General features: G+C 43.1%; 1 protein-coding gene across 1 annotated transcript; it reads right to left on the reverse strand.

The window, feature by feature from the left end:
* Positions 1-2: 2 nt before the first annotated feature.
* LOC143986514 (ficolin-2-like) lies at positions 3-17,579 on the reverse strand. Its single transcript, XM_077484866.1, has 9 exons — positions 17,501-17,579; positions 15,015-15,107; positions 11,827-11,871; positions 11,521-11,556; positions 9,995-10,033; positions 4,404-4,531; positions 2,415-2,544; positions 1,980-2,114; positions 3-649 (listed from the first exon to the last, which is right to left on the reverse strand). Exons 1-9 carry the CDS (start codon positions 17,568-17,570, stop codon positions 402-404), a joined length of 924 nt encoding a protein of 307 aa, XP_077340992.1. The 5' UTR covers positions 17,571-17,579; the 3' UTR covers positions 3-401.
* Positions 17,580-22,491: the final 4,912 nt, after the last annotated feature.

Raw genomic sequence — 22,491 nt, forward strand, 5'->3', positions numbered from 1 at the left:
AATCCATTGTTATACTTTAAATGTTTATTTGTGTCACAATGATTATATACTGAACATATGAAAAAACATAAAATAGTTTAAATATAAACTTGAAGAAATTGACCTGTAACCATAAGAACAAGTTCAGATATATTTTGCACTGTTTTGAATTGGACCCCAATGTACTAAGGCAGTGCACCTGCTTCCTGTAGGTTGTAATTTGTTGGCAGCCCACTGAAAATGAATGGACTGCTTTAACTTTGCTTAACATGCAACATAATGTACGTTAACATGCTGCATAGGTGCAATCACAGTCTTATGGTTTCCCTTTAATAAAACACAGATGAAAGGTAAGTGTATGTACTGTATATTGGCATGCGTATTGATTTCACTTATTTGGAGTTTTCAGGTTGTATCCTCCATTAAGCAGGTCTGATTTTCATCTCAGACTGTTTGTAAGAGTAGTTATATCCTTTTCCAGAGTTCCAGTTTATTCCGTCAGCAAAGGTATCATGATTTCCCAGCAGGTACTGTCCATTCAAGTTAGATTGGTGGCACTGGTTGTACCACCAGGAACCTTTATAGAGCTGGACACAATCTCTGGCATCTCTGTCATTGTCTTGGTCTACAGCGGAGAACTTCATTCCATTGTGATATGTCAAAGAATCTCCTAGAAGAGCATAATGAATTTAAAGATACATTTTAGTAGGAGACTTTTGCAAAAACTATAAGCCATTTCTTTACAAACCTCCATGTCTGTAACAGTTTTATTCTCCTCCCCTCTCAGCAAATACCATGACTCTTATTTGGGGGTAGAGTAGGGGAAGGTCACAGCCACTATAACTTATTTTTGCCATCCACGTCTTATTTCGGAGATGTTTCTTCCCTTCCTGTCCTGTAGACTCAACAGGAAGTGGGGAGATATAGTTTCAGTGTGAGGGAGGTCCCTCATTAGACAGTTGTCACAGGAACCAAGTCCCCCCATTCTAAGATTCCACCTCTATTTCTGTGCTGGCGACTCAGAGTGTTATTACCCACACTTTCATTCCTGGTGACATTGGCAATAAGGACAATTACAGGGCGTAAGAAAAAAACATACACGGCAATAAAAATTACAGTGGTACTAGCCCCCCACCTCTCTATCCAAATTTATAAATAAAAGTGTGCCTTTAGATATACTTAAACTACAGATGATGCCATCTATTCATCTGCTGCTGATTGTCTGCTGAGCTTGGGACTAAGTTATTGATGTTTATGATAAGTCTGAAATCAAAATCTCAGTAAAAACCAGCCATGGAATTTACAGCCATTCGCAGCCATGTGTCAGAAGGTTTGCCTTCTTAAATTTGGACCTCAATAAAATGAAAGCTTAAAATGGTTCTAAAGGCAGACTTTTTTTTTACCTTAATGCAGTAAGGGAAAAAAAAACTTCTGAATGAAGCCCCCCTTCTCCCCCATACTTACATGAGCCTGATCTTGATCCAGTGATGTGTATGAAAGCAGCATCTCTCTCTGCTCTCTCTCTCCCCATTGAACAGAGAGGCAGCAACAGGAGTCATTGGCTTCTGCTGTTGTCAATCACAGCCAGTGAGAAGAGAGCAGGGAGGTGGGGCCAAGCTGTGCTCTGTGTGTCAAAAGACACACACAACTGACTTGGGAGCACAGGTGTGCCCATAGCAAGCCGCTTGCTATGGGTGCACTAGACAAGGGGGAGATGCCAGGAGCGCCAGTGGAGGACTCCTGAAGAGGAGGATCTGAGCTGCTCTGTGTATTGCACAGAGCAGGAAAGGATGACACGTTTGTTATTATAAAAAAAAAAAAAATAACATTTAGAATTACTTTAAAATGTTTTAAATCATACATATAAGAAAATGTGGATTGTTATTTCTTTATTTAAACTTAGTACCTTAGCATGGTATTTACGTTTAATGACATGCAGCTTGGACCTTATGCAGAACAAGAGGCAAGCCCCCTCCCACTTCAAATATTACATCCCTTACCTGCATTACCACTTGTGAAGTTTCTGATTAGCAGCTTAAACTTCTCAGCTTCTCCCAGAATTTTAAAGAAGTCATATTTAGCAAAATGCTTGATGGTGTCAAAGCCTTGAAGATCCACTCGCAGTTCCCAAGTCCCTGACATGACAGAAAAATGATTATCACATAATTTTTTTTTTTTTGTTTTTATCATAAATTATCTTGGTGCCCTTATATGTATTTTAAATAATTTTATTGATAAAAATGCAGAATACTGCAGCTTTAATGGAAATGAAATCACAGGATGGAAATGGGGTACTGAATTTTGTCAAGAAAAACAATAAAATGTTGATGTGTGATTCCCCATTTTCCTTTCTGCTTAAAAATTAATCAAGATTAAACATATTTTTAAAAACTTTGTGCAAGAAAACACCCTTACCCATCATTACCCATCATTACCTGATGATGTTATCATGTGAATATTTTCATTCCCCAGCCAGAACTCTGTCAAGCGGCTACCAAACCCCTTCTTGTAAGACTCCCAGTTTCGCAGGAAATCCACAGATCCATCACAGCGCCTCTGGAAAACCTAAACCACAAATTCTTTGACTATATATTGTTGAGCCCAGCATTACCAAAGCTGCAAGACTTTCTTTGCATCAGTCCATCATTATAGTTTAACCACTTCGCGCCGGGAGGACGTCCAGGGACGGCCTCGAATTTCCGGGGTTATATCTGAATGATACCTGAGGCTACAGACATCATTCAGATATCGGCATTTTCAGCCGGCGATTCCCTACACCATAAGAATGATCATAGCGGCTGTTCCGCCGCTTGATCGTTCTTACGGGCAGCGGGAGGGGACATCCCCCCTCCCGCCGCCCTCTGGTGCTTCTACCAACTCACCGCTTCCATCGGTGAGTCGGACACAGTATCCGCCGGCCCCCGGATAATGATCATAGAGATTTCCGGCAGACCAGATGGTCCCTGGAGTCTCTATGGTCGTTTGGAAGCCGGGCGCGATGTTATGACGTCACACCCGGCCTCTGCATTCAAATAACGGCGCCGCCTCGGCTGGGAAGCCGTGATCTTTTTTTTTTTTATTTTAGGCTTCCCAGCCTAGAGTTGAGATATGGGGTCTTATTGCCGACCCATATCTCACTGTAATATGTCCGATCATGCCATATTCCTATTACAAGGGATGTTTACATTACTTGTAATAGGAATAAAAGTAATCATTTTTTTTTTTTAAAGTGTCAAACTAAAAAAATAAAAGTAAAATTAACAATAAAAAAAAAAGTAAAGCACCCCTGTCCCCGTGAGCTCGTACGCAGAAGCGAACGCATATGTAAGTCCCACCCACATATGAAAACGGTGTGCAAACCACACATGTGAGGTATCGCCGCGAACGTTAGAGCGAGAGCAATAATTCTAGCCCTAGACCTCCTCTGTAACACAAAACCTGTAACCAGTAAAAAAATTTAAAGCGTCGCCTATGGGGATTTTTAAATACCAAAGTTTGGCGCCATTCCACGAGCGCGTGCAATTTTGAAGCGTGACATGCTGGGTATCTATTTACTCGGCGTATCTTCCTCTTTCACATTATGCAAAAAAATTGGGCTAACTTTACGTGTAAATACCCTGCGAGATAAAAAGTTGCAACAACCGCCATTGTATTCTCTAGGGCAGGGATATGCAATTAGCGGACCTCCAGCTGTTGCAAAACTACAAGTCCCATCATGCCTCTGGGTGTCATGCTTGTGGCTGTCAGAGTCTTGCTATGCCTCAAGGGACTTGTAGTTCTGCAACAGCTGGAGGTCCGCTAATTGAATATCCCTGCTCTAGGGTCTTTGCAAAAAAAAAAAAAACATATATAATGTTTTGGGGTTTTTATGTAATTTTCTAGCAAAACAATTATGAATTTTACACGTAGGAGAGAAATGTCAGAATTGGCCTGGGCGCGAAGTGGTTAAATATACAGCACATGTTTTTGTGTTCACTACAATGGATTAAATAGAAACAGCTAACTTCACCCTGTTCCAACTATCCTGCTGCCACATATTAACAGATGGTAGTTGATGTGAAAAACATTAGTTTCCCAAAGAAATCTGAGCTCCGCCTCTCTCCACCATGATTCACAATTTGTGACCCAATACTAGGGCACTGATCTTAACTAAACAGACTTGCATAAGGAACAATCATCTTCTGCTTCAGCTGAAAATGTTAGTGATAGTAGAGAAAGGGCCGGGTTAGGTTTTCCCAATTATTACCTTTTGACTTTTCATTATTTTACAGTAATCAGAAACATTATAAATTAATTCTAAGTGGTTGTAATGAGTTAGAGCATTATGATCATTGCGCTTTGATTTATTATAGGATGGTGATCGGTTATATACTTGCTGATTGTGAACGAATCAAGATTCATGAAACACAGGTAGAGATACTTACAATCCAGCCTCCCCCATCAGTGTGCATGTCACAAAGCACTGTTAGTGGATTTTTTCCATCTGGGAATATTGTATACCAGTCACTGATACTGAAACCTTTCTCCAGGAGCTCCTTACAGTTCCTTGCTACTGAAATAATAAAGGAATAATTGATCAGAGTCAGGAAGAGGACCTTCTCTACAACTGTGCTCCAATTTCTAGAGTCAGGGAAAGTCAGACCTCAGTAATAAATTGAAGCAAAATCAGAGAGGGGCACAGAAAAAAATTCTGTTTTATTATATGTAATAACAGATAGGCTTGTGCAATTAGTTTCGTAACAAATCGAAAATTCGGACGATGCATCCGAATGTCCGAATAAAAAAATAACGAATTACAACGAATACGAAAGAAATATAACGAATGAATTCGACATGATTCGGTAATTCTTTAAAGATCTAATGAAACAAAAGGTCAGCTCAAAGTAAATCTTATAGTCCAATCAGCTAATTAATTTTTTGCTGGAGGATGGATTACTGGCAAAGTGCATTCCTGAGAAGTGAGTTAGAAGGGTGTTGTATTGTATTTGAGCCGAAGTACTAAATGATTTCAACATGATTCGACATTATTTCAACCGCATTCGAAAATATTTTGCGACCCGAATTTAGGGCCATGTATCTCGGGGTCACTTGGTACTAGACACTTCAAATTTGGATATGTTGTAGTGCTAGTACTATTGTGTTTGAATACCAAATTTGGGGTTTCTAGCTATAAGTGATCCCAAGATATGTGGCCCCAAAATCGGGTCGCAAAATGTTATTAGTTATTAGAGCAGAGAATGACATTTTGCGACCCGATTTTGGGGCCACATATCTCGGGGTCACTTATAGCTAGAAACCCCAAATTTGGTATGCAAATAGTACTAGCACTACAACATATCCAAATTTGGAGTTTCTAGTACCAAGTGACCCCGAGATACATGGCCCTAAAGTAAGGTCACAAAATATTTTCGAATGCGGTTGAAATAATGTCGAATCATGTTGAAATCATTTCGAAATGTGGTTGAAATAATTTCGAATCCGGTAGAAATATTTTCGAATTTGGTTGAAATATTTTCGAATGTGGCAGATTTTTCAAATTCGGTAGAAAACTAAACAAAATCCGAAAACGAATTTAAGGAAGTTAACGAATATAGCTAAACGAAATTAATGAATTAACGAATTAAAACGAAACTAAACTAAACACATTTTTTCCTTTTGCACATGTCTAATAACAGATATATTGTGCTGTCAGCTTTTAGGTAGGATCACATTAAAAATTCTTCAATCCCTATTTTAAGAAAGATATTATTTCTTAAAACTTACCTAATAGCCCCAAATCTGGCCTGTTAGTGGGTCCTGAAGACGGGAGTTGAGAACAACTGCCCTAATGCCTTAGATAGGATGATGTTGGGGGTTGTAATTGTGTCTTGTTTCCATTTGGTATTGTGATTTTGTGTTGTCTTTGTTGAATGTAGCTGTATCTTAATAATTATCCTTTGGGATTAATAAAGTATTCTAAATCTACACCTGACAAGACATAGATGGCCCAACCTGGGAAAGTGCCCATGCCCGTTACCATATTGGCAGAGCCGTCTATAAATTTTGACTGGATCCTGGGCAAACATTTACAGTGTATCATTTTTACGCTCACTGACTGGCTGCTAGAGGTTACAGCACACATTATGGCTCACTGTTAATTTTGTAGAGGTTACAGAAAATGACAACATGACTTCTGCTTGTTGATTGGTTGCTAGAGATTACTGTACACTAATACTGCTCACTAATTGATTGCTAGAGGTTACTGGACATCTATACCACTCACTGATTGGTTGCTAGAGGTTACTGCACATTATTACTGCTCACTGATTGGTTCCTAGAGGTTACTGCATATCCTTACCGCTCAATGATTGGTTGCAAGAGGTTAGTGAACAGCATTACTGCTCATTTATTGGCTGCTAATGGTTACAGCCCATCATCTCCTCACTGCCTACACACCATCAACTGTAGAGGTGAGGGGACCCATCAATATACAGAAAACTCCTAGGAATCCTATGACTCTTGGGATCAGTGGCAATGCTTGGGGGGTGGGGGATCTGTGGCAATGCTGGGGGTTTGATGGAATCAGTGGCAGTGGTGGGGAGATGGGATTAGTTATGAGGCAGTACACTGTGGCAAATTCTGAATCATGTAGAGCAAAGCTGGAAATCTTGTTCAAGTATATACTGGGGGGTTCTACCAATGTAATGGGGAGTTTACAATTTCCACCTATTTCGGGGGGGGGGGGGGGGGAGTACATTTGTGTGCCAATTATTCGTGTTCACTACAATGGATTAAATAAAAACAGCTAACTTCAAGATATAATAAATTTACAGAAATGTGAGGGGTGTACTCACCTTTGTGAGATACTGTATATGCCTGAAGTTGTCTGCCTTGAAATTGTGCAAGTAAAGCTGTGAAAAGTTGATTTAACTCACCTCTTCTTACTACTAACGACCTATATTAAGAACCCGCACCTGGTACTGCTGGGAAGAATGCAGGATGAAGTGTCAGGCATGGTAATGTGCATAAGCTGGTAAATGTATACTGGGAGCAGGGGCCAAGAATAAGGGCAAGAGGCTTGTTAGTGGAAACATAAGTTCATGTTTGTTTTACCCTGCCTGCTTGTGGGCAACATCTAGCCCACTACAAGATTTTATTCATTCACAGCTGATGTGCACAGGCTGAGGATTCTGATCAGATGGTCTCTGCTAATGAGGACCCTGTTGTAAGGGGAGGCTCTGATGGAGACCCTGATGTAAGAGGGACTCTCATGGGCACACTGATGCAAGCTGGGACTCTGATGGGGACCATGATGTAAGGGGGACTCTGATGAAGGCCCTGATGCAAGGGGGGGCTCCAATGGGGACACTGATGTATGAGGAACTCTGATAGGGAGGAATCTAATGAGGATTCTGATTTAAGGGGAGACGCCTAAGACATACTCTGATGTAAGAAGAGCTCTGATGGGGACCCTGATATAAGAGGGAACTCTTATGAAGACTCTGATGTACAAGAGGACTCCTAAGGTGGACTCTGGAAAAAATTGAGAGCTCTGGTTTAAATCAATAAAGCTTGATGGATTTGTGGTGCTGTTCCTTCCTTTTTCAGTATAAATTCTTTGGGGGAAGAGAAGTACAAAAAAGTTAAAATAAATAATGGTGGCTGCATTCCTGGCAATAGTGAGTGAAATCCTGGCTAATGATGGGTGCATTCCTAGCAATGGTTGGTGCATTCCTGGCTAATGGTGGGTGCATTGCTGGCTAATGGTGGGTGCATTCCTGGCTAATGGTGGGTGCATTCCTGGCTAATGGTGGGTGCATTCCTGGCTAATGGTGGGTGCATTCCTGGCAATGGTGGGTACATTCCTGGCTAATGGTGGGTACATTCCTGGCTAATGGTGGGTGCATTCCTGGCTAATGGTGGGTGCATTCCTGGCAATGGTGGGTGCATTCCTGGCTAATGGTGGGTGCATTCCTGGCAATGGTGGGTGCATTCCTGGCTAATGGTGGGTGCAGTCCTGGCAATAGTGAGTGAAATCCTGGCAATAGTGGGTGCATTCCTGGCTAATAGTGAGTGAAATCCTGGCAATGGTGGGCACGCAGATGGGCACTGACCCTTATTTTGCTTCACAGTTTTGTATCTAAAATTTTACGTTTTTTTCCTGAAACTTCCCTCTTAAAGTGAAAGTGCGTGCTATTCGCCAATAAATACGGTATATCCAAATAACACGCCCGAGCTCATCTCTTAAACACACACGGCCACAAAGGCAAGAGAATTCTTGTTTGGCAGTGTATTAGTGTTCAAACGAACACACTTAGACCGAATTTTAAAGGTTCAAAGAATGTCAGGCAAAATGGTCGGCCCTCGCGCATGTTCACTTCATCAAATCTGGCCCTCTTTGAAAAAAAGTTTGGACACCCCTGCTTTACATCATTGCAAATATACAGTACATGGTATGGTGACCCTTAACCCAGGGTTCTGCGCTGGGACGAATCCTGTTTAATTTGTTCATAAATGACCTGGAGAAGGATGGGGGTGGGGTAAACAGTCCAGTCTCTGTATTTGCAGACTATACTAAGCTAAGCAGGACAATAACTTCTCCGCAGGATGTGGAAACCTTGCAAAAAGATCTGAACAAATTTATGGGGAGGGGCAACTACATGGCAAATGAGGTTCAATGTAGAAAAATGTAAAATAATGCATTTGGGTGGCAAAAATCTGAATGCAATCTATAGACTGGGGGGAGGGGGACCTCTGGGGGGATGTAGGATGGAAAAGGACATGGGGTCCTAGTAGATGATAAGCTCAGCAATGCCAAGCTGCTGCTAACAAAGCAAACAGAATATCGGCATTAAAAAGGGATCAACTCCAGAGATAAAACAATAATTCTCCCGCTCTACAAGACTCTGGTCCGGCCGCACCTGGAGTATACTGTCCAGTTCTGGGCACCAGTCCTCAGGAAGGATGCACTGGAAATGGAGCGACTACAAAGAAGGGCAACAAAGCTAATAAAGGGTCTGGAGGATATTAGTTATGAGGAAAGGTTGTGAGCTCTGAACTTATTCTATCTGGAGAAGAGACGCCTGAGAGGGGATATGATTTCATTATATAAATACCGGACTGGTGACCCCACAATATATAAATACCGGACTGGTGACCCCACAATATATAAATACCGGACTGGTGACCCCACAATAGGGATAAAACTTTTTCGCAGAAGGGAGTTTAACAAGACTCGTGGCCACTCATTAAAATTAGAAGAAAAGAGGTTTAACCTTAAACTATGTAGAGGGTTCTTTACTGTAAGAGCAGCAAGGGTGTGGAATTCCCTTTCACAGGCGGTGGTCTCAGCGAGGTGCATTGATAGTTTCAAGAAACTATTAGATAAGCACCTGAACGACCGCAACATACAGGATATACAATGTAATACTGACATATAATCACACACATAGGTTGGACTTGTGTCTTTTTTCAACCTCACCTACTATCTAAAGCCTCATACACACGATAGGACTTTGTACAAACTTTCCCTTGGATTTTTGTACAAAGGGCGTCGGCCCTGAACTTGTATTGCATACACACAGCAGGACTTTTTCAGCCAACTTTCACCAAACCACATGGTTTTTATGCTCTTTACCGCCACCTTTGGTCAACTTCTGTATTGTTGTCTGATCTTTTGCATTGGTTCTGAGCATGCCTGTTTGTACTTTGTACAAAAGTCCTATGGTTTTCTGTACACACGATCGGACTTTGCTCCATTGGACTTTTGTTGCCAGAAAGTTTGCCCATTCGCAAAGCCAAGAAAAGTCAGATGAAAACCAAAAAAGTTTGTCCGATGGAGCGTACACACGGTCAGATGTTGCTCCAAAACAGCTAATTTGCATGTTTGTTGTCAAAAAGTCTGATCGTGTGTATGGACCTTAACTATGTCAGTTCCTGCCCCGAGATTACCTGGAGGCCTTTTCATGTAGATTAAGCTGTTTTTACCTTGCAAGCATACATATATAAAAATAATATATGAACAAGTCTCTGTTACCATGTGTAATTTCCGGAGAGCCTGGGTCTCCCTTCTCCCCTGTGCATTAAAGAAAAGAAAGATTAAAAAAAACAAAAAAAACACAGGTTTTGCAAACAATTACATGGTGGAGGAAGCTCTCCCAAAGTAATTATGTGCCATCCATTGTACCAGGGACAGGATGTGATCACTTTGGGGGAGCCCCCTCTGGTTTTTCTCACATCAGTCACAAGGTCAGATGTATGTATTTTTAATTCTATATGGCTGGCTAGAAAATATCATTTGATTGACTTGTGTAAGTACATTACATAGTGTATGTTATATTAGGATACAATCACTGATATGTGTAGCACTTGCTTATAACATATCATTTATGAAGCCTTATATTTTCCCAGAGAAGTGGACTTTGTGTCATAAAATGTGTTGAGAAAGGCCTAATGTTGTGGCAGACTTCAGCATATAAGGCAACGTATCAATATTGGATGAACTTGTTACTATGTAATTCAAAACAATGTAATCAACTTTAACATAATCAGCCACAATATACAATTTTTTCTGATGATTTTGTATACATACATCAATAAAAGTAGGTCTTAAATCCTTGTATCTAAAAAGATCTGCTTACTGTGCATGTCTTCCAAATTCCAAATTGGATGTTGGTACATTTGATGTGAATCAAACAGGGGAATAATGCTGTTTATGTCTCTTTAAACCAGGGGTGCCCAACCTTTTGAAGGGGCGAGGGCCACTTAAACGACTTGGTAACCGGTCGCGGGCCACAATGAGCAGAGCGGGCGGATGACAGGTCCGTGCAGAGCGGACACAGCCCACTCTACTCTATGGGTCCTCCGATCCGCCCTGACGGAAGGGGATTTATCCCCTTTTGTTTTTTTTAACAAATCAGATTGGAGGTAAGCGGGTATAAAAGGACACAAATCCGTTTACATCTGTCGTTTCATAGAGGTGAATGGAGGGTCCGATTGAGTTATAATGATCGTGTGAAAGGGGCCTTTCACACTATTGCAGCGCAGTGCACCTGTGTCTTTCCTGTGGGTTAGCTACACTTTGCCATAGACTTCAGTTGTAGCCTGCAGGTGTGGTGCACTTTCTGAGAGCTCACCAAACCCACAGGTAATAACAGAAGTCTATGCCTCAGTGCAGGTAAACTGAAGGTGCGCTGTAATTTTAGTAATAAACTGAACTTTAATAACAGTCTTCCATTCAGGTATCACTTGCTGTCCCCGGTAGAGTGCATTTGGTATCATGCCGCTTGTGGCAAGAGATGGCGCTATACAGGAAGCATCAACTTATACAGCTCTACTCCACAGCTGCTTGCTTTGCTGGCTTCATTAACACAGATGCTTTGTGATGGCGGGTCTGCAACCCATGATCTGGGCTTGCCAATCTGCCATCCCACAGAAGGAGGTCGCGGGCCACATCAGAGGGCTCTGCGGGCCACATGTGGCCCCCCGGGCCACTGGTTGGGCACCCCTGCTTTAAACCTTCTGACCATAAGAATACATTGCATATTACATCGTATAGTTTACCTTTTGTTCCTGGCAGGCCTGGATTTCCTGGATCTCCTACATTAAATGACACACAATTATATAGTCTAAAGGGTAGAGTAAACTGCATATAGTAGCATATTATAGTTAATATAAATTGTATAGTAAAGTGACAGTGAAAGATTCTCCAGCAGCACAAAGTATTTCTGGTGAGGAAAGTGGCTCCGCCCACACTTGTCACACGAATCTTATTATTACATTATGTATAATCAGTAAAGAATACGCAGTTCTCAGTGTCAGAACCCATAAAAACAAATTGGTTTTGTAAGATTTTGATAAACAACCAACCTTTCTTTCCTGGAAGACCAGACAATCCTGGACTGCCTGGCAGACCTAATAAATGATAAAAAATAAAAATAAAAAAAATATATATATTTTTTTATTCTTCCTAATACTCATGAACATAGGCAGAAACGTCGCAAATAGAGAACATGGACATTGCAAGCTGTCATAATTGGTGAAAAACACTTGTGTTTGATCAGAGCTACTTTTACTCCTCAGTTCCTGGTCTACAGGGCTGGACTTACCATTGGGCTTGACTGGGCTCAAGCCCATGGGCCCCACCCAATAGGGGGCCCCGCCGAAATACATAGCCGAGTGTACTCTGCCATCTTGCTACACCCCACACTCGTCCACAGTAAGGCCGCGTACACACGCGGGGACTGTTCGCTGAAACTTTGTTCGTCAAACAGTTGCCGCAACAGTCCGCTCAAAATTTGCATGAGCGGACTTGCCCACACACGAGCGGACTGTTTCAGCGAACTGTTTGCCAAACAGTTCGCTCAACTTTTGAAATGAACGGACTCGCCCACGTAAGGCGGAGGCAAGTCCGCCCATTTCGAGCGCGTGTACAGGTAGGCGGGGCCCACGAAGGAGACGTCGCGGGCACCGCCGCCTGGAATGGACTTAAAGGGGAACCCCAACGCCGAAAAAAATCGGCGTGGGGGTTCCCCCAAAGTCCACAACAGACCCTTGTCCGAGCACGCTACCCGGCCGGCCAGGAAAGGGGGGGCGAGCGAGCGACCCATGTCACATGGGTTGGTCACATGGGTTGATGTCACATGGGGACTATGACATCGTAAGGGGGCGGGGTCACCATGTGACATCAACCCATGTGACCAACCCATGTGACATATACCATGTGACACCGCCCCATTGTCACTATATAAGTGGCAGCGCAGGGCGGCTCTGGCATTCCGGCCGGAGAGAGCGTCGTGTCAACATCTCCTGGAGAAGAGGAAGAAGAACAAGAAGAAGAAGAAGAACGGAAGGCGCGACGGCGACAGCGGCGACAGAAGACCGGGCCACCGCCTGCAAAAGAGCTATAAGAAGGCGCGGTGGCCCGGCAGAAGAACGGAAGGCGGCAGCGACAGAAGACCAGGCCACCGCCTGCAAAAGAGCTACAAGAAGGCGCGGTGGCCCGGCAGAAGAACCGAAGAGGGGGACAAGACCCCCGAAGTCTGGAGAAGAGGCCGGCGGCGGGGAGGAAGAAAGCCGGACTCCTCCGCTAGCAAAAGAGCTACACGAAGATAGCGGAGGAGTCCGGCGAGAAGACCCCCGAAGACGGAAGATCCCCGGAGCTGTGCAATAAAATATTTTTTCTCGTGTGTTGTGTTTTTTTTTGGGTACTTTTATTTTACAGGTGAATGGGTAGGGGTAAATTGTACCCCATACTCATTCACATAGGGTGGGGGGCCGGTATCCGGGGGCCCCCTTCTTAAAGGGGGCTCCCGGATTCCGATAAGCCCCCCGCCCGCAGACCCCGACAACCAACGGCCAGGGTTGTCGGGAAGAGGCCCTTGTCCTCATCAACATGGGGACAAGGTGCTTTGGGGTGGGGGGGCCGCGCGGCCCCCCCTTCCCCAAGGCACCCCCCATGTTGAGGGCACGCGGCCTGGTACGGCTCAGGAGGGGGGGGGGCGCGCTCGCTCGCCCCCCTTTCCTGGCCGGCCGGGTAGCGTGCTCGGACAAGGGTCTGTTGTGGACTTTGGGGGGACCCCCACGCTGATTTTTTTCGGCGTTGGGGTTCCCCTTTAAGTCCATTCCAGGCGGCGGAGCCCGCGACGCCTCCGTCGCGGGCCCCGCCTACCTTCACACGCGCTCGAAATGAGCAGACTTTCCTCCGAGCGGGAACAGTTTGCTCATTTCGAAAGTAGCCTACACACGGGCGGACTGTTCGCTCAAACAAAGTTTCAGCGGACAGTTTTTCGGAATTTCCGAAAGACTTTGTCCGTCAAACTGTCCGCTGAAACTGTCCGCTGAAAGCCCACACACGGGCGGACTGTCCGCTGAAACACTGTTCAGCGGACAAAGTTGGGCGAACAGTCCGCCCGTGTGTACGCGGCCTAAGGATAAACTAAGAAGTGGTAAAGTGGACATGTTGTTACACCCACCGGAGTTTTGCATTGTACATGTATTTATAACATTAAAGTTAGTATATAGTGAAATACAGCACTTACAACTCCGTCTGACTATTTCGATGTTGAATTTTAAAAGCAGCGAACGTCTGTCAGATTAGCAAACCTGTGAGATGAGCAGGGTTGCCGCTGCTTTTAAAATTCAAGATCTAAGTAGCCAGACGGAGTTCTAAGTCCTGTAATTGACTATATAAACTGACTTTACTGTTATAAATACGTGTAAAATGCAAAACTCCAGTGGGTGTACCAACATGTCCGCTTTCCCCCTTCTTAGTGTATCCTTTCTGTGGACGAGTGTGGGTGTACCAAGATGGCGGCGAGGGAACGTCACTTCTGTAGCAAACTGCGATGGGTCACCGAATATGTTGTTACACTATCGAGAGCCGCCAAGATACACAGGACTTTGTATCTCGGTGGCGCCATTTTTAAAATTCAAGACTGCAAATGACACTGGGACAAGGCTGCAGATGGATGGGCAAGGCTGCAGATGGACACTGACAAGGCTGCATTGATGGGCATTTAAATGTAAGTTTTTCCTTAACCTTCCCTCCTAAAAGTTTTTTTTCCTTAAAATTCCCTCCTAAACTTGGGGTGCGTGTGTTATACGCCAGTAAATACGATAATGTATAGAAGGTAGGGACCGAAAGTGACGCAACTCCAGGGGCCCCCACCACCCTAAGTCCTGCCCTGCTGGTCTACATCATTTTCTCCTAGCCAGTGATTCAGAAAGTGCTGAAGTCAGAGGATCAGCTGACAACCAAGCCAATAGCCTTTTGTGGAGAAAGTCGGCATTGACCGTCACTGTATTTCTCTCATGATGGGTTTCCATTACCACCCAAGAAGAACTGCACCCAAGAAGTGCAGGACCCATAAATATCATATCACACCCTCCAGTACCAAATGACCAAATGGTCAGCTTGCTATGGGGACCATACTTCACCCAAAATGAACAAAGTATGAATGGGGTTGCTCTTTGTCAGCCATCCTGATGTGATTTTTTTTTGTCTCAATAGTTGAATTCCTTATATATTTATCATGTTATATGAAAGTCATACCAACCTCTCTCTCCAGGTACTCCAGGTTCTCCTTTATCGCCTTGGGCTCCGGGGGTCCCAGGACATCCCCTTAGGAAGGTAATTTGCTCTCCTCCAGCTTGCACAAAAGTGAAAATAAAAATGATTATAAGATCACCAGATAGGTCCCCCTAATGAAAAATAGTGCCTTATATGTGTGGCTGAGGTTTTATTCAGCGGGGAAGCTGAGTAATTGCTCAGGTATAATCTATAGATTTGTATGTGTGTAATACAGAAATGTAAAAATGACTGATATAATATTTTCTATTGGCTGTCAACATGTTGAGTCAAAGCCCTTGTACACACGGTCAGACATTCTGACAACAAAATCCGTCGGATTTTGTATGACGGATTTTGTCCGAAACTGGTGTTGCATACACACGGTCGGACATAGTTGTCGGAAAATCCGATCGTTCAGAACGTGATGACGTTATTTTGTTACGACGGGACTACGTTCAGGCTAGTAGCCAATAGCTTTGGTCTAGGAATTTGATCTGAGCATGCGTGGCACTTTGTCTGATCGGAATTCTCTACACACAATCGGACAAAGTCCGATCAGGTCATGTTATCTGAAAGTTTTATAGCCAAGCTCTCAAACTTGGATTATCTGACAACCCGGTCCGATCGGACATTCTCCATCGGAATGTCCAACCCTGTGTACAAGGGCAAATGCTGGTTTCTAATATCACTTAACTACTCCAGAAGTAAGATCTCCCCACCAAAGTTTCCAGTTCCATTTAACAGCTGAAGCTATTAGGAACCAAATGGTAACATCTAATGAGTTCTGCAGGATAAATGGATACAAAGAAAGCAGAACACTATACATGTGATTGTACTTCCAGTTTAAGTTAGCTTCCAGTTCTAAATAGCTTTTAATATACAGTATATAGGATTTTATATCAAGGACAATGTAACAGAAGGAGCTGTAACACACAAATATGGACAACCAACAACAACCAAAAACCCCCCAGGTGGACAGGAAGAAAGTCAGTAATTGTGGCAGGGAGATCTCACTGCTGAAGCCAGCAAGACACAAAGAAAAAGTGTTGAGAGGCTTCAAAGGGCAAACACAGTGTTTAGTTTTGACCTTAGTTTGAGATGCTTATGAGATCATTCAGAATTCAGATCACCTGCATTTGCCCTGCTTTAAAGGGTTTGTAAACCCTCAAGGTTTTTCACCTTAATGCATTCTATGCATTAGGGTGAAAAACCTCCTGTGCTGCAGCTGCCCCCCTTTTACTTACCTGAACCCGGTCTTTCCAGCGACGGGGACGAGTACACCAGCTCCAGCCGGTGTCTTGGGTCCTCATTGGATAGATTGATAGCAGCGGGAGCCATTGGCTCCCGCTGCTGTCAATCGAATCTAATGACGCCGGGGGGCGGGTCCTGCTGTCTGTGTCAATGGACACAGCAGCCGGACACGGGAGCGCGCCCACACGAGTGCCCCCAGGGAAAAAGCTTCTTGTTCAGGGCACTTGAGAAGAGGGAGGAGCCAGGAGCGCTGTGGAGGGACCCCAGAAGAGGAGGATCAGGGCCACTCTGTGGAAAAACCCTTGCACAGAGGAGGCAAGTATGACATGTTTGTTATTTAAAAAAAAAAAAGAGACTTTACAACCCCTTTAAGCTGCTTTTGCATCTCTATACACGTGTATGGGAAGAGCAGTTCTGAAGCAAATAAGGACTGTTGGCTGCTAAGAAGGCAGAGCCTGATTCAGCCCATTAAGTTAAGCCCCATACACACTATGCGACCGTACACACGGTCGGAGAATCCGTCGGAATGTGTCCTATCGGACCGTGTTGTCGGATAATCCGACTGTGTGTGGTCTGCATCGGACTGATTCTGTCGGAATATCCGTCGGACCAAATTTTCCAACTTGTTGGAAATATTTTCTGACAAACTGGTCCGATAGGACATACTCTGATCATGTGTAGAGAATTCCGATCGGACAAAGTGCCGCGCATGCTCAGATCAAATTCCTACATCAAAGCTATTGGCTACTATCCTGAATGTAGTCTCATCGTAACGAAATTACGTCATCACGTTCTGAAACAACTTTGTCCGACCGTGTGTTTGCAACAGTTTCAGACAAAATCCGACTGACAAAATCCGACGGATTTGGTTGGCAGAATCTCCGACCATGTGTACAGGGGCTAACAGTTTTTCTGTTGAGTTTTTCCTTCAGGTTTACCAAAACCATGTATTGCAAGGGCCGGCCTGATTGCATCCAAATTTAAACTCCTAAGGTTTGACCTCATATTACATGGTTTTGGTAAATCTGAAGGAAAAACTCAGCAGAAAAACTGGTAGTGTGTATGGGGCTTAACAGCCATGACTAAAATATCACTTTTGAATGGACTTACTCTTTAATAAGAGTTAAGTCAAAATTTAGAGAATTTCATAGACAAATATTTACCCCAAAACTTGATCCCATAGTTAAAGTTTCTTTGAAGAATATATAAATAATATCTCACCAGAACATGTCTCCTCAGCATTACTGAGTGTGGTGAGCAGAAAGAGGACCACAACTGGTAGGGCCAACATCTCACCTCCTGATCATTCCACCAGCTTCTCATCTTGCCCTGGTATGTCTGACACTATTTATATACAGACAAAGTCCAGTAGGAATAATAACCATACTGTCTTTAAAAACGATGGAAATCATTGCGCAACCTCAAAAACAATGACATTACTCCGGGAATGTGTAACATTTCTATCACAGAAATATCATTTAACAAATGTTCTTGGTGTCCTCAAACAATCCATCTGCCAATGTTCAACACTCCATTTCCATTCTGATGACAGGAAAGATGTTATTGATATTTTAAGTCAACAAGAGTTGACACTTCAACAATTGCAACATAAAATGGTTACTTTTACAAATGTCATTGTTAAGTCCAATTCCATGTGCAGAAGAAATAGGATCCATGTTAGGTTTTTACTGCAGTCTGTGACCCATTGGGAGAGAATTTCTATAACTTCCTGCCAAAATATGGAGTGGGTAGGAAATTTCTGCAGTCCAAATACAGACTGTACCAAAATACTCCCCCCCCCCCCCACACACCAATCAGGGTTACATTTCATCCTCTTATGAAAAAGGATCTTATGTGTTTTTTCTAATTTAAGGGGGCCAAATATTGCAAAATATGTCTTGACCTCACATTAAACATTTTCATTTTATTTTACATGTATTACCATTGTTTTCTATGTAGCACACGTTTTCTGTCAATAGGTGCACTGCACCTAAATATGAAGATGAGAAAGATTTCCTTGTTAAAGCGGGAGTCCGCCGGGAGTTCCGCCATTTTTTTCTTTTTTTAAAAGCCAACAGCTACAAATACTGCAGCTGCTGACTTTTAAAATAAGGACACTTACCCGCCCAGCGCGCCCGCGATGTCGGCACCCGAAGCTGATCTCTCGATCGTCTCTCGGGTGCCGCCGCCACCATCTTGGGTATGGGAATCAGGAAGTGGAGCCTTTCGGCTTCATTTCCCGGTTCCCTACTGCGCATGCGCGAGCCGCACTGCGCAATAAGGATGGACCCGCTGCCTCTGGGATCTGTGTGTTTCCCAGCAGGCAGCGGGGGACTTTCGGAAAGGGGCGTAGATCTACGCCCCTTTCCGCAGATAGCCATGCCGGAAGTGGGTGCAGATACCTGTGCTGTACAGGTACCTGCACCCCCCCTCCCCCCTGAAAGGTGCCAATTGTGGCGCCGGAGGGGGGGAGGATTCCAATGAGCGGAAGGTCCACTTTAGGGTGGACCTCTGCTTTAAATCTTTTTATTGAATTTCAAGAGAAAAAAAAAAAGGGACGTTTACAGATCATAACGAGCATCATATCATGAGTATCGTAAATTAACAATATAGTTACAATCAGGTATTGATCACATAGATTAGGTATGTTATAAGTGAAAGTATAAGTAACATACAGATTGTATACTATAATATTATAAGTACTGAACTAAATTAGGAACGAACTATATGAGAGTAAATAAATGAAATATGCCTCCAGACCACCTGTCCACCCCAAATGGGTTCAAGCTGTGAACAGGTGGGGGCAGATATAATTAAAAAGTAAAACTCTTTTCCTGGTTAACTTTAGCTCAGCACAACCAGTATTTAAAGAAAGTTTTGAAGAATAGACCCTCTAAAAGAGAGATTGATTCTCTATGTTGATGAGAAATAAACCGATGAGAAAGATTTCACTCAGACAGATAGCACTTTATTCATCACGTGTGCTTGCACTCTAAAGCCTCGTACACACGATCAGATTTTTGAACAAATGTTCGTCTGTTTTTTTGTTGCATGCTAGTTTCATGTCGAAAGTGAACAATTTACTCACCATACGAAAATTCTTGTACAACAGAATTCAACTTCAGAAGTGACATAATGTGTTGAATAGTTTTGTATGTATTCTTTTGATTCTGAGCATGCGTAGTCTTGCTCCTTCCATTTTTTTCAGACGAAAAACCATACTAATTAACCTCCCTGGCGGGATGATTATTTCTGATTTTAGGTGCTGAAAGCGGTACAATTATTTTGCATGGAAGTTTGGCGTTTTATATTGTAGGCCTGCAATTCTTAGGAATAACTCTCTTAAATCTGTCCAAAGCAAAATCTAGTAGTCATCCCGGGTATGATAAAGTTTATAATATAATAAATAACTATAAATAATGATAACAAATAATAAAAAAAAAATATTCAATAATGTAATCAAATCCAAAAACACAGAAATTTGCAGAATTGTCGCTGTCATTAGATTTAGTGTTTGATGACGGATCTCCCCACAAATCGCTATCGCTCAATTCTGCAAGTGATTATAATTTATTATCGCTGTTTTCTAGCTGGTCTAAAATCACTTTTGACATAAAGGGGCAGTTTTTGGTTGCTATGGACAATCTCCAAATTCCAGGCAGAAAAAAACAGTATTTATAATATAAAAGTGCATGCAGGGCACTGGACAGACCACTAGGGACAAAGGGGGTGTGTTTTTTTTGTATACAGTACTGTAATCTGTGTATTGTGTATTTTTACTTTTGTGAATTTGGCGCCGATCTCCGCTCCTGTGCGTCATAACGTCGCAGGGAACGGAGCTCGGCGGCACTCGGGAACTCAGGCACTGTGTGAATTGAGTGGAGGACAGCTCGCACACGCAGTGTGGAGGACATCGCTGGATCCAGAGGACAAGGTAAGTAACCTCTCCCTGTATCCAGCGATGCGATCCCGAGTCTGGCTCGGGGTTACCGCTCGTGGTACTGAAATTCCAGCCCGAGCCAGGGAGGTTAAATAAAAATCGGACGTTGTGTTCACATCTGACAAAAATGTTATAGTCTGCACATCCAGCTTTTGTCGTACGCAAAATCACAATCAGCTGTGGAAAGCACCATACTAACGATACAAAAATCAGCAGATCGTTCGCATGTCAAAATTTTACGTCCGATTTCCGTATTGTGTGTATATGCCTTAAGATACACACCTCCTTATAAAGATAGAGATATAGGAAAAGATAGAACTTCTGTCAAAGGAATGGGCTGAAACCACACTGCACTCGCCACAGAAGATGACCCATTTAAATGCATGGGGCCACGCCACACCTGCCTTGGAACTGCGTGTTGAAGCATTGTGCTGCATCATTTACAGCAGTGCTCATCAACCCTGTCCTCACGGCCCAGTAACAGGCCAGGTTTTATGTATTACCTTAGGGGGAGATGCAGACTAAAATACCGCAATCATTGAGCAGCAAATGATATCACCTGTGATGTATTTCATTTATCTTGCAAACCTGGCCTGTTAGTGGGCCCTGAGGACGGGGTTCATGACTATTGATTTACAGGGTTAAAACAGGTGGTGAGGAGGTGATCTATAGAAAATCTATAGAAAATATAAAAGCAGATCATTTTTCAGAGGGTAGGCAAGGGCTGACACACGTATGAACAAGCCCTTGGAACAACCCTTCTCAGCCTTTTTAGCACAGAGGAACCTCTGAAATAGCCTTCAGATCTCAGAAAACCCCTGCCAATAATTATTACATCTAAAGCTCACATTAGATAAATCAAAAAGTAAATATAACCTGACGACTTCACTTTGTCAAATCAATATTACCTTGTGGCGCTGTATACCCTTCCAAAAAGTGTATACTTATAGTATATAAAAGGGGCTCTCTAGCACTATAAGTATACACTTTTTGAAAGGGTATACAGGGGGGCTTTTTTACATTTATTTAGCGCCACAAGGTAATATTGATTTGACAAAGTGAAGTCGTCAGGTTATATTTACTTTTTGATTTATCCAGTGACATATATATAAGTGGCAGCTGGGGGAGGTAGGGTGCTGGCGCAGTGTTGACACACATAGGTGGCGGTATTTGAGGTGTGTATTGGTTGTAGAATAAAGCTCACATTAGCATTATGGCCTGTAGGAAGAATTCTTCTTGCACCAGTGGTCAGTGGGAAGAACGCTACTTACATTGGAGGTCAGTATTAAGATTACCCCTTACAGATAGTTAAAAAGATAATTGGTATCAGTCATCATTACTTATACAGTTGTTCATTGCCCAAGGAACCCCTTAGCAACCTCTGAGGGAACTCTATATTTCCAGGGAATGTCTTAGCCCTTGTACACACGGTCGGAGATTCCGACGGAATGTGTCCCTTTTTTCGGATATTCCGACTGTGTGTGGTCTCTATCGGACTGTGCATCCGACGGACCAAGTTTTCCAACTTGTTGGTAAAATTTTCCGACAAAAATGCTCCGATCGGACATACTCCGATCATGTGTAGAGAATTCCGATCGGACAAAGTGCCACGCATGCTCAGATCAAATTCCTACACCAAAGCTATTGGCTACTAGCCTGAACGTAGTCCCGTCGTAACCAAATTACGTCATCACGTTCTGAACGATCGGATTTTCCGACAACTTTGTCCGACCGTGTGTATGCAACAGTTCTGCAAACAAATCTGCAAAATGCAAAAAGCACTAAAAATGCCCAGGTGTGAATCCAGCCCCAGTGTGGAGGTGAACAGCTGGCACCAGCAAAGCGGCGTCCCACTAGTGATGGGGGGGGGGGGGGGCATCTAGTCTAATTGTGCTCTAAACCTCAATACACACATGCTATCAACAGATCTATTTGTTCTCTCAGCAAGGACATTGTACATGATGGTGAGCCACAATTCCAAGTAAATGATTTGTTCTGTGCAAACATTTTCTAGCTGAGAAGGTGACAGCAGCAAGAACTTAGTGAGCACCATTGTACAAATATGAGAAAAAATCATGACATCTGAACATCTTCCAGCAAATGTTAAACGTAAATGTAATGAATGTATGTGCTTGCTGAAAAAAACACTTCAATTTCCCTTGAAGGTAAGCTACATTGCAACACAGATTCACTGGTATTTGTTTAGGGAAGAGTTAGATACCAGTAAATACCAAGTAAATATTGCTATATCATTATGCACTCATTGTGTTTT

Source organism: Lithobates pipiens, unplaced genomic scaffold (genome assembly GCF_037356315.1).
Source record: "Lithobates pipiens isolate NorthernLeopardFrog02 unplaced genomic scaffold, aLitPip1_a1.2 Scaffold_166, whole genome shotgun sequence".
NCBI lineage: Eukaryota > Metazoa > Chordata > Amphibia > Anura > Ranidae > Lithobates > Lithobates pipiens.

What these genes read in the sequence shown, in the direction of transcription:
- LOC143986514 (XM_077484866.1), bottom strand. Translation starts at nt 17,570, where the DNA reads ATGTTGGCCCTACCAGTTGTGGTCCTCTTTCTGCTCACCACACTCAGT. An exon ending in CTCTCCGGAAATTACACATG is followed by an intron (nt 4,532 to 9,994) that starts GTAACAGAGACT and finishes TTATTATTTCAG; the next exon opens with TAGCAAGGAACTGTAAGGAG. An exon ending in CTGATGGGGGAGGCTGGATT is followed by an intron (nt 2,545 to 4,403) that starts GTAAGTATCTCT and finishes TTTGTGGTTTAG; the next exon opens with GTTTTCCAGAGGCGCTGTGA.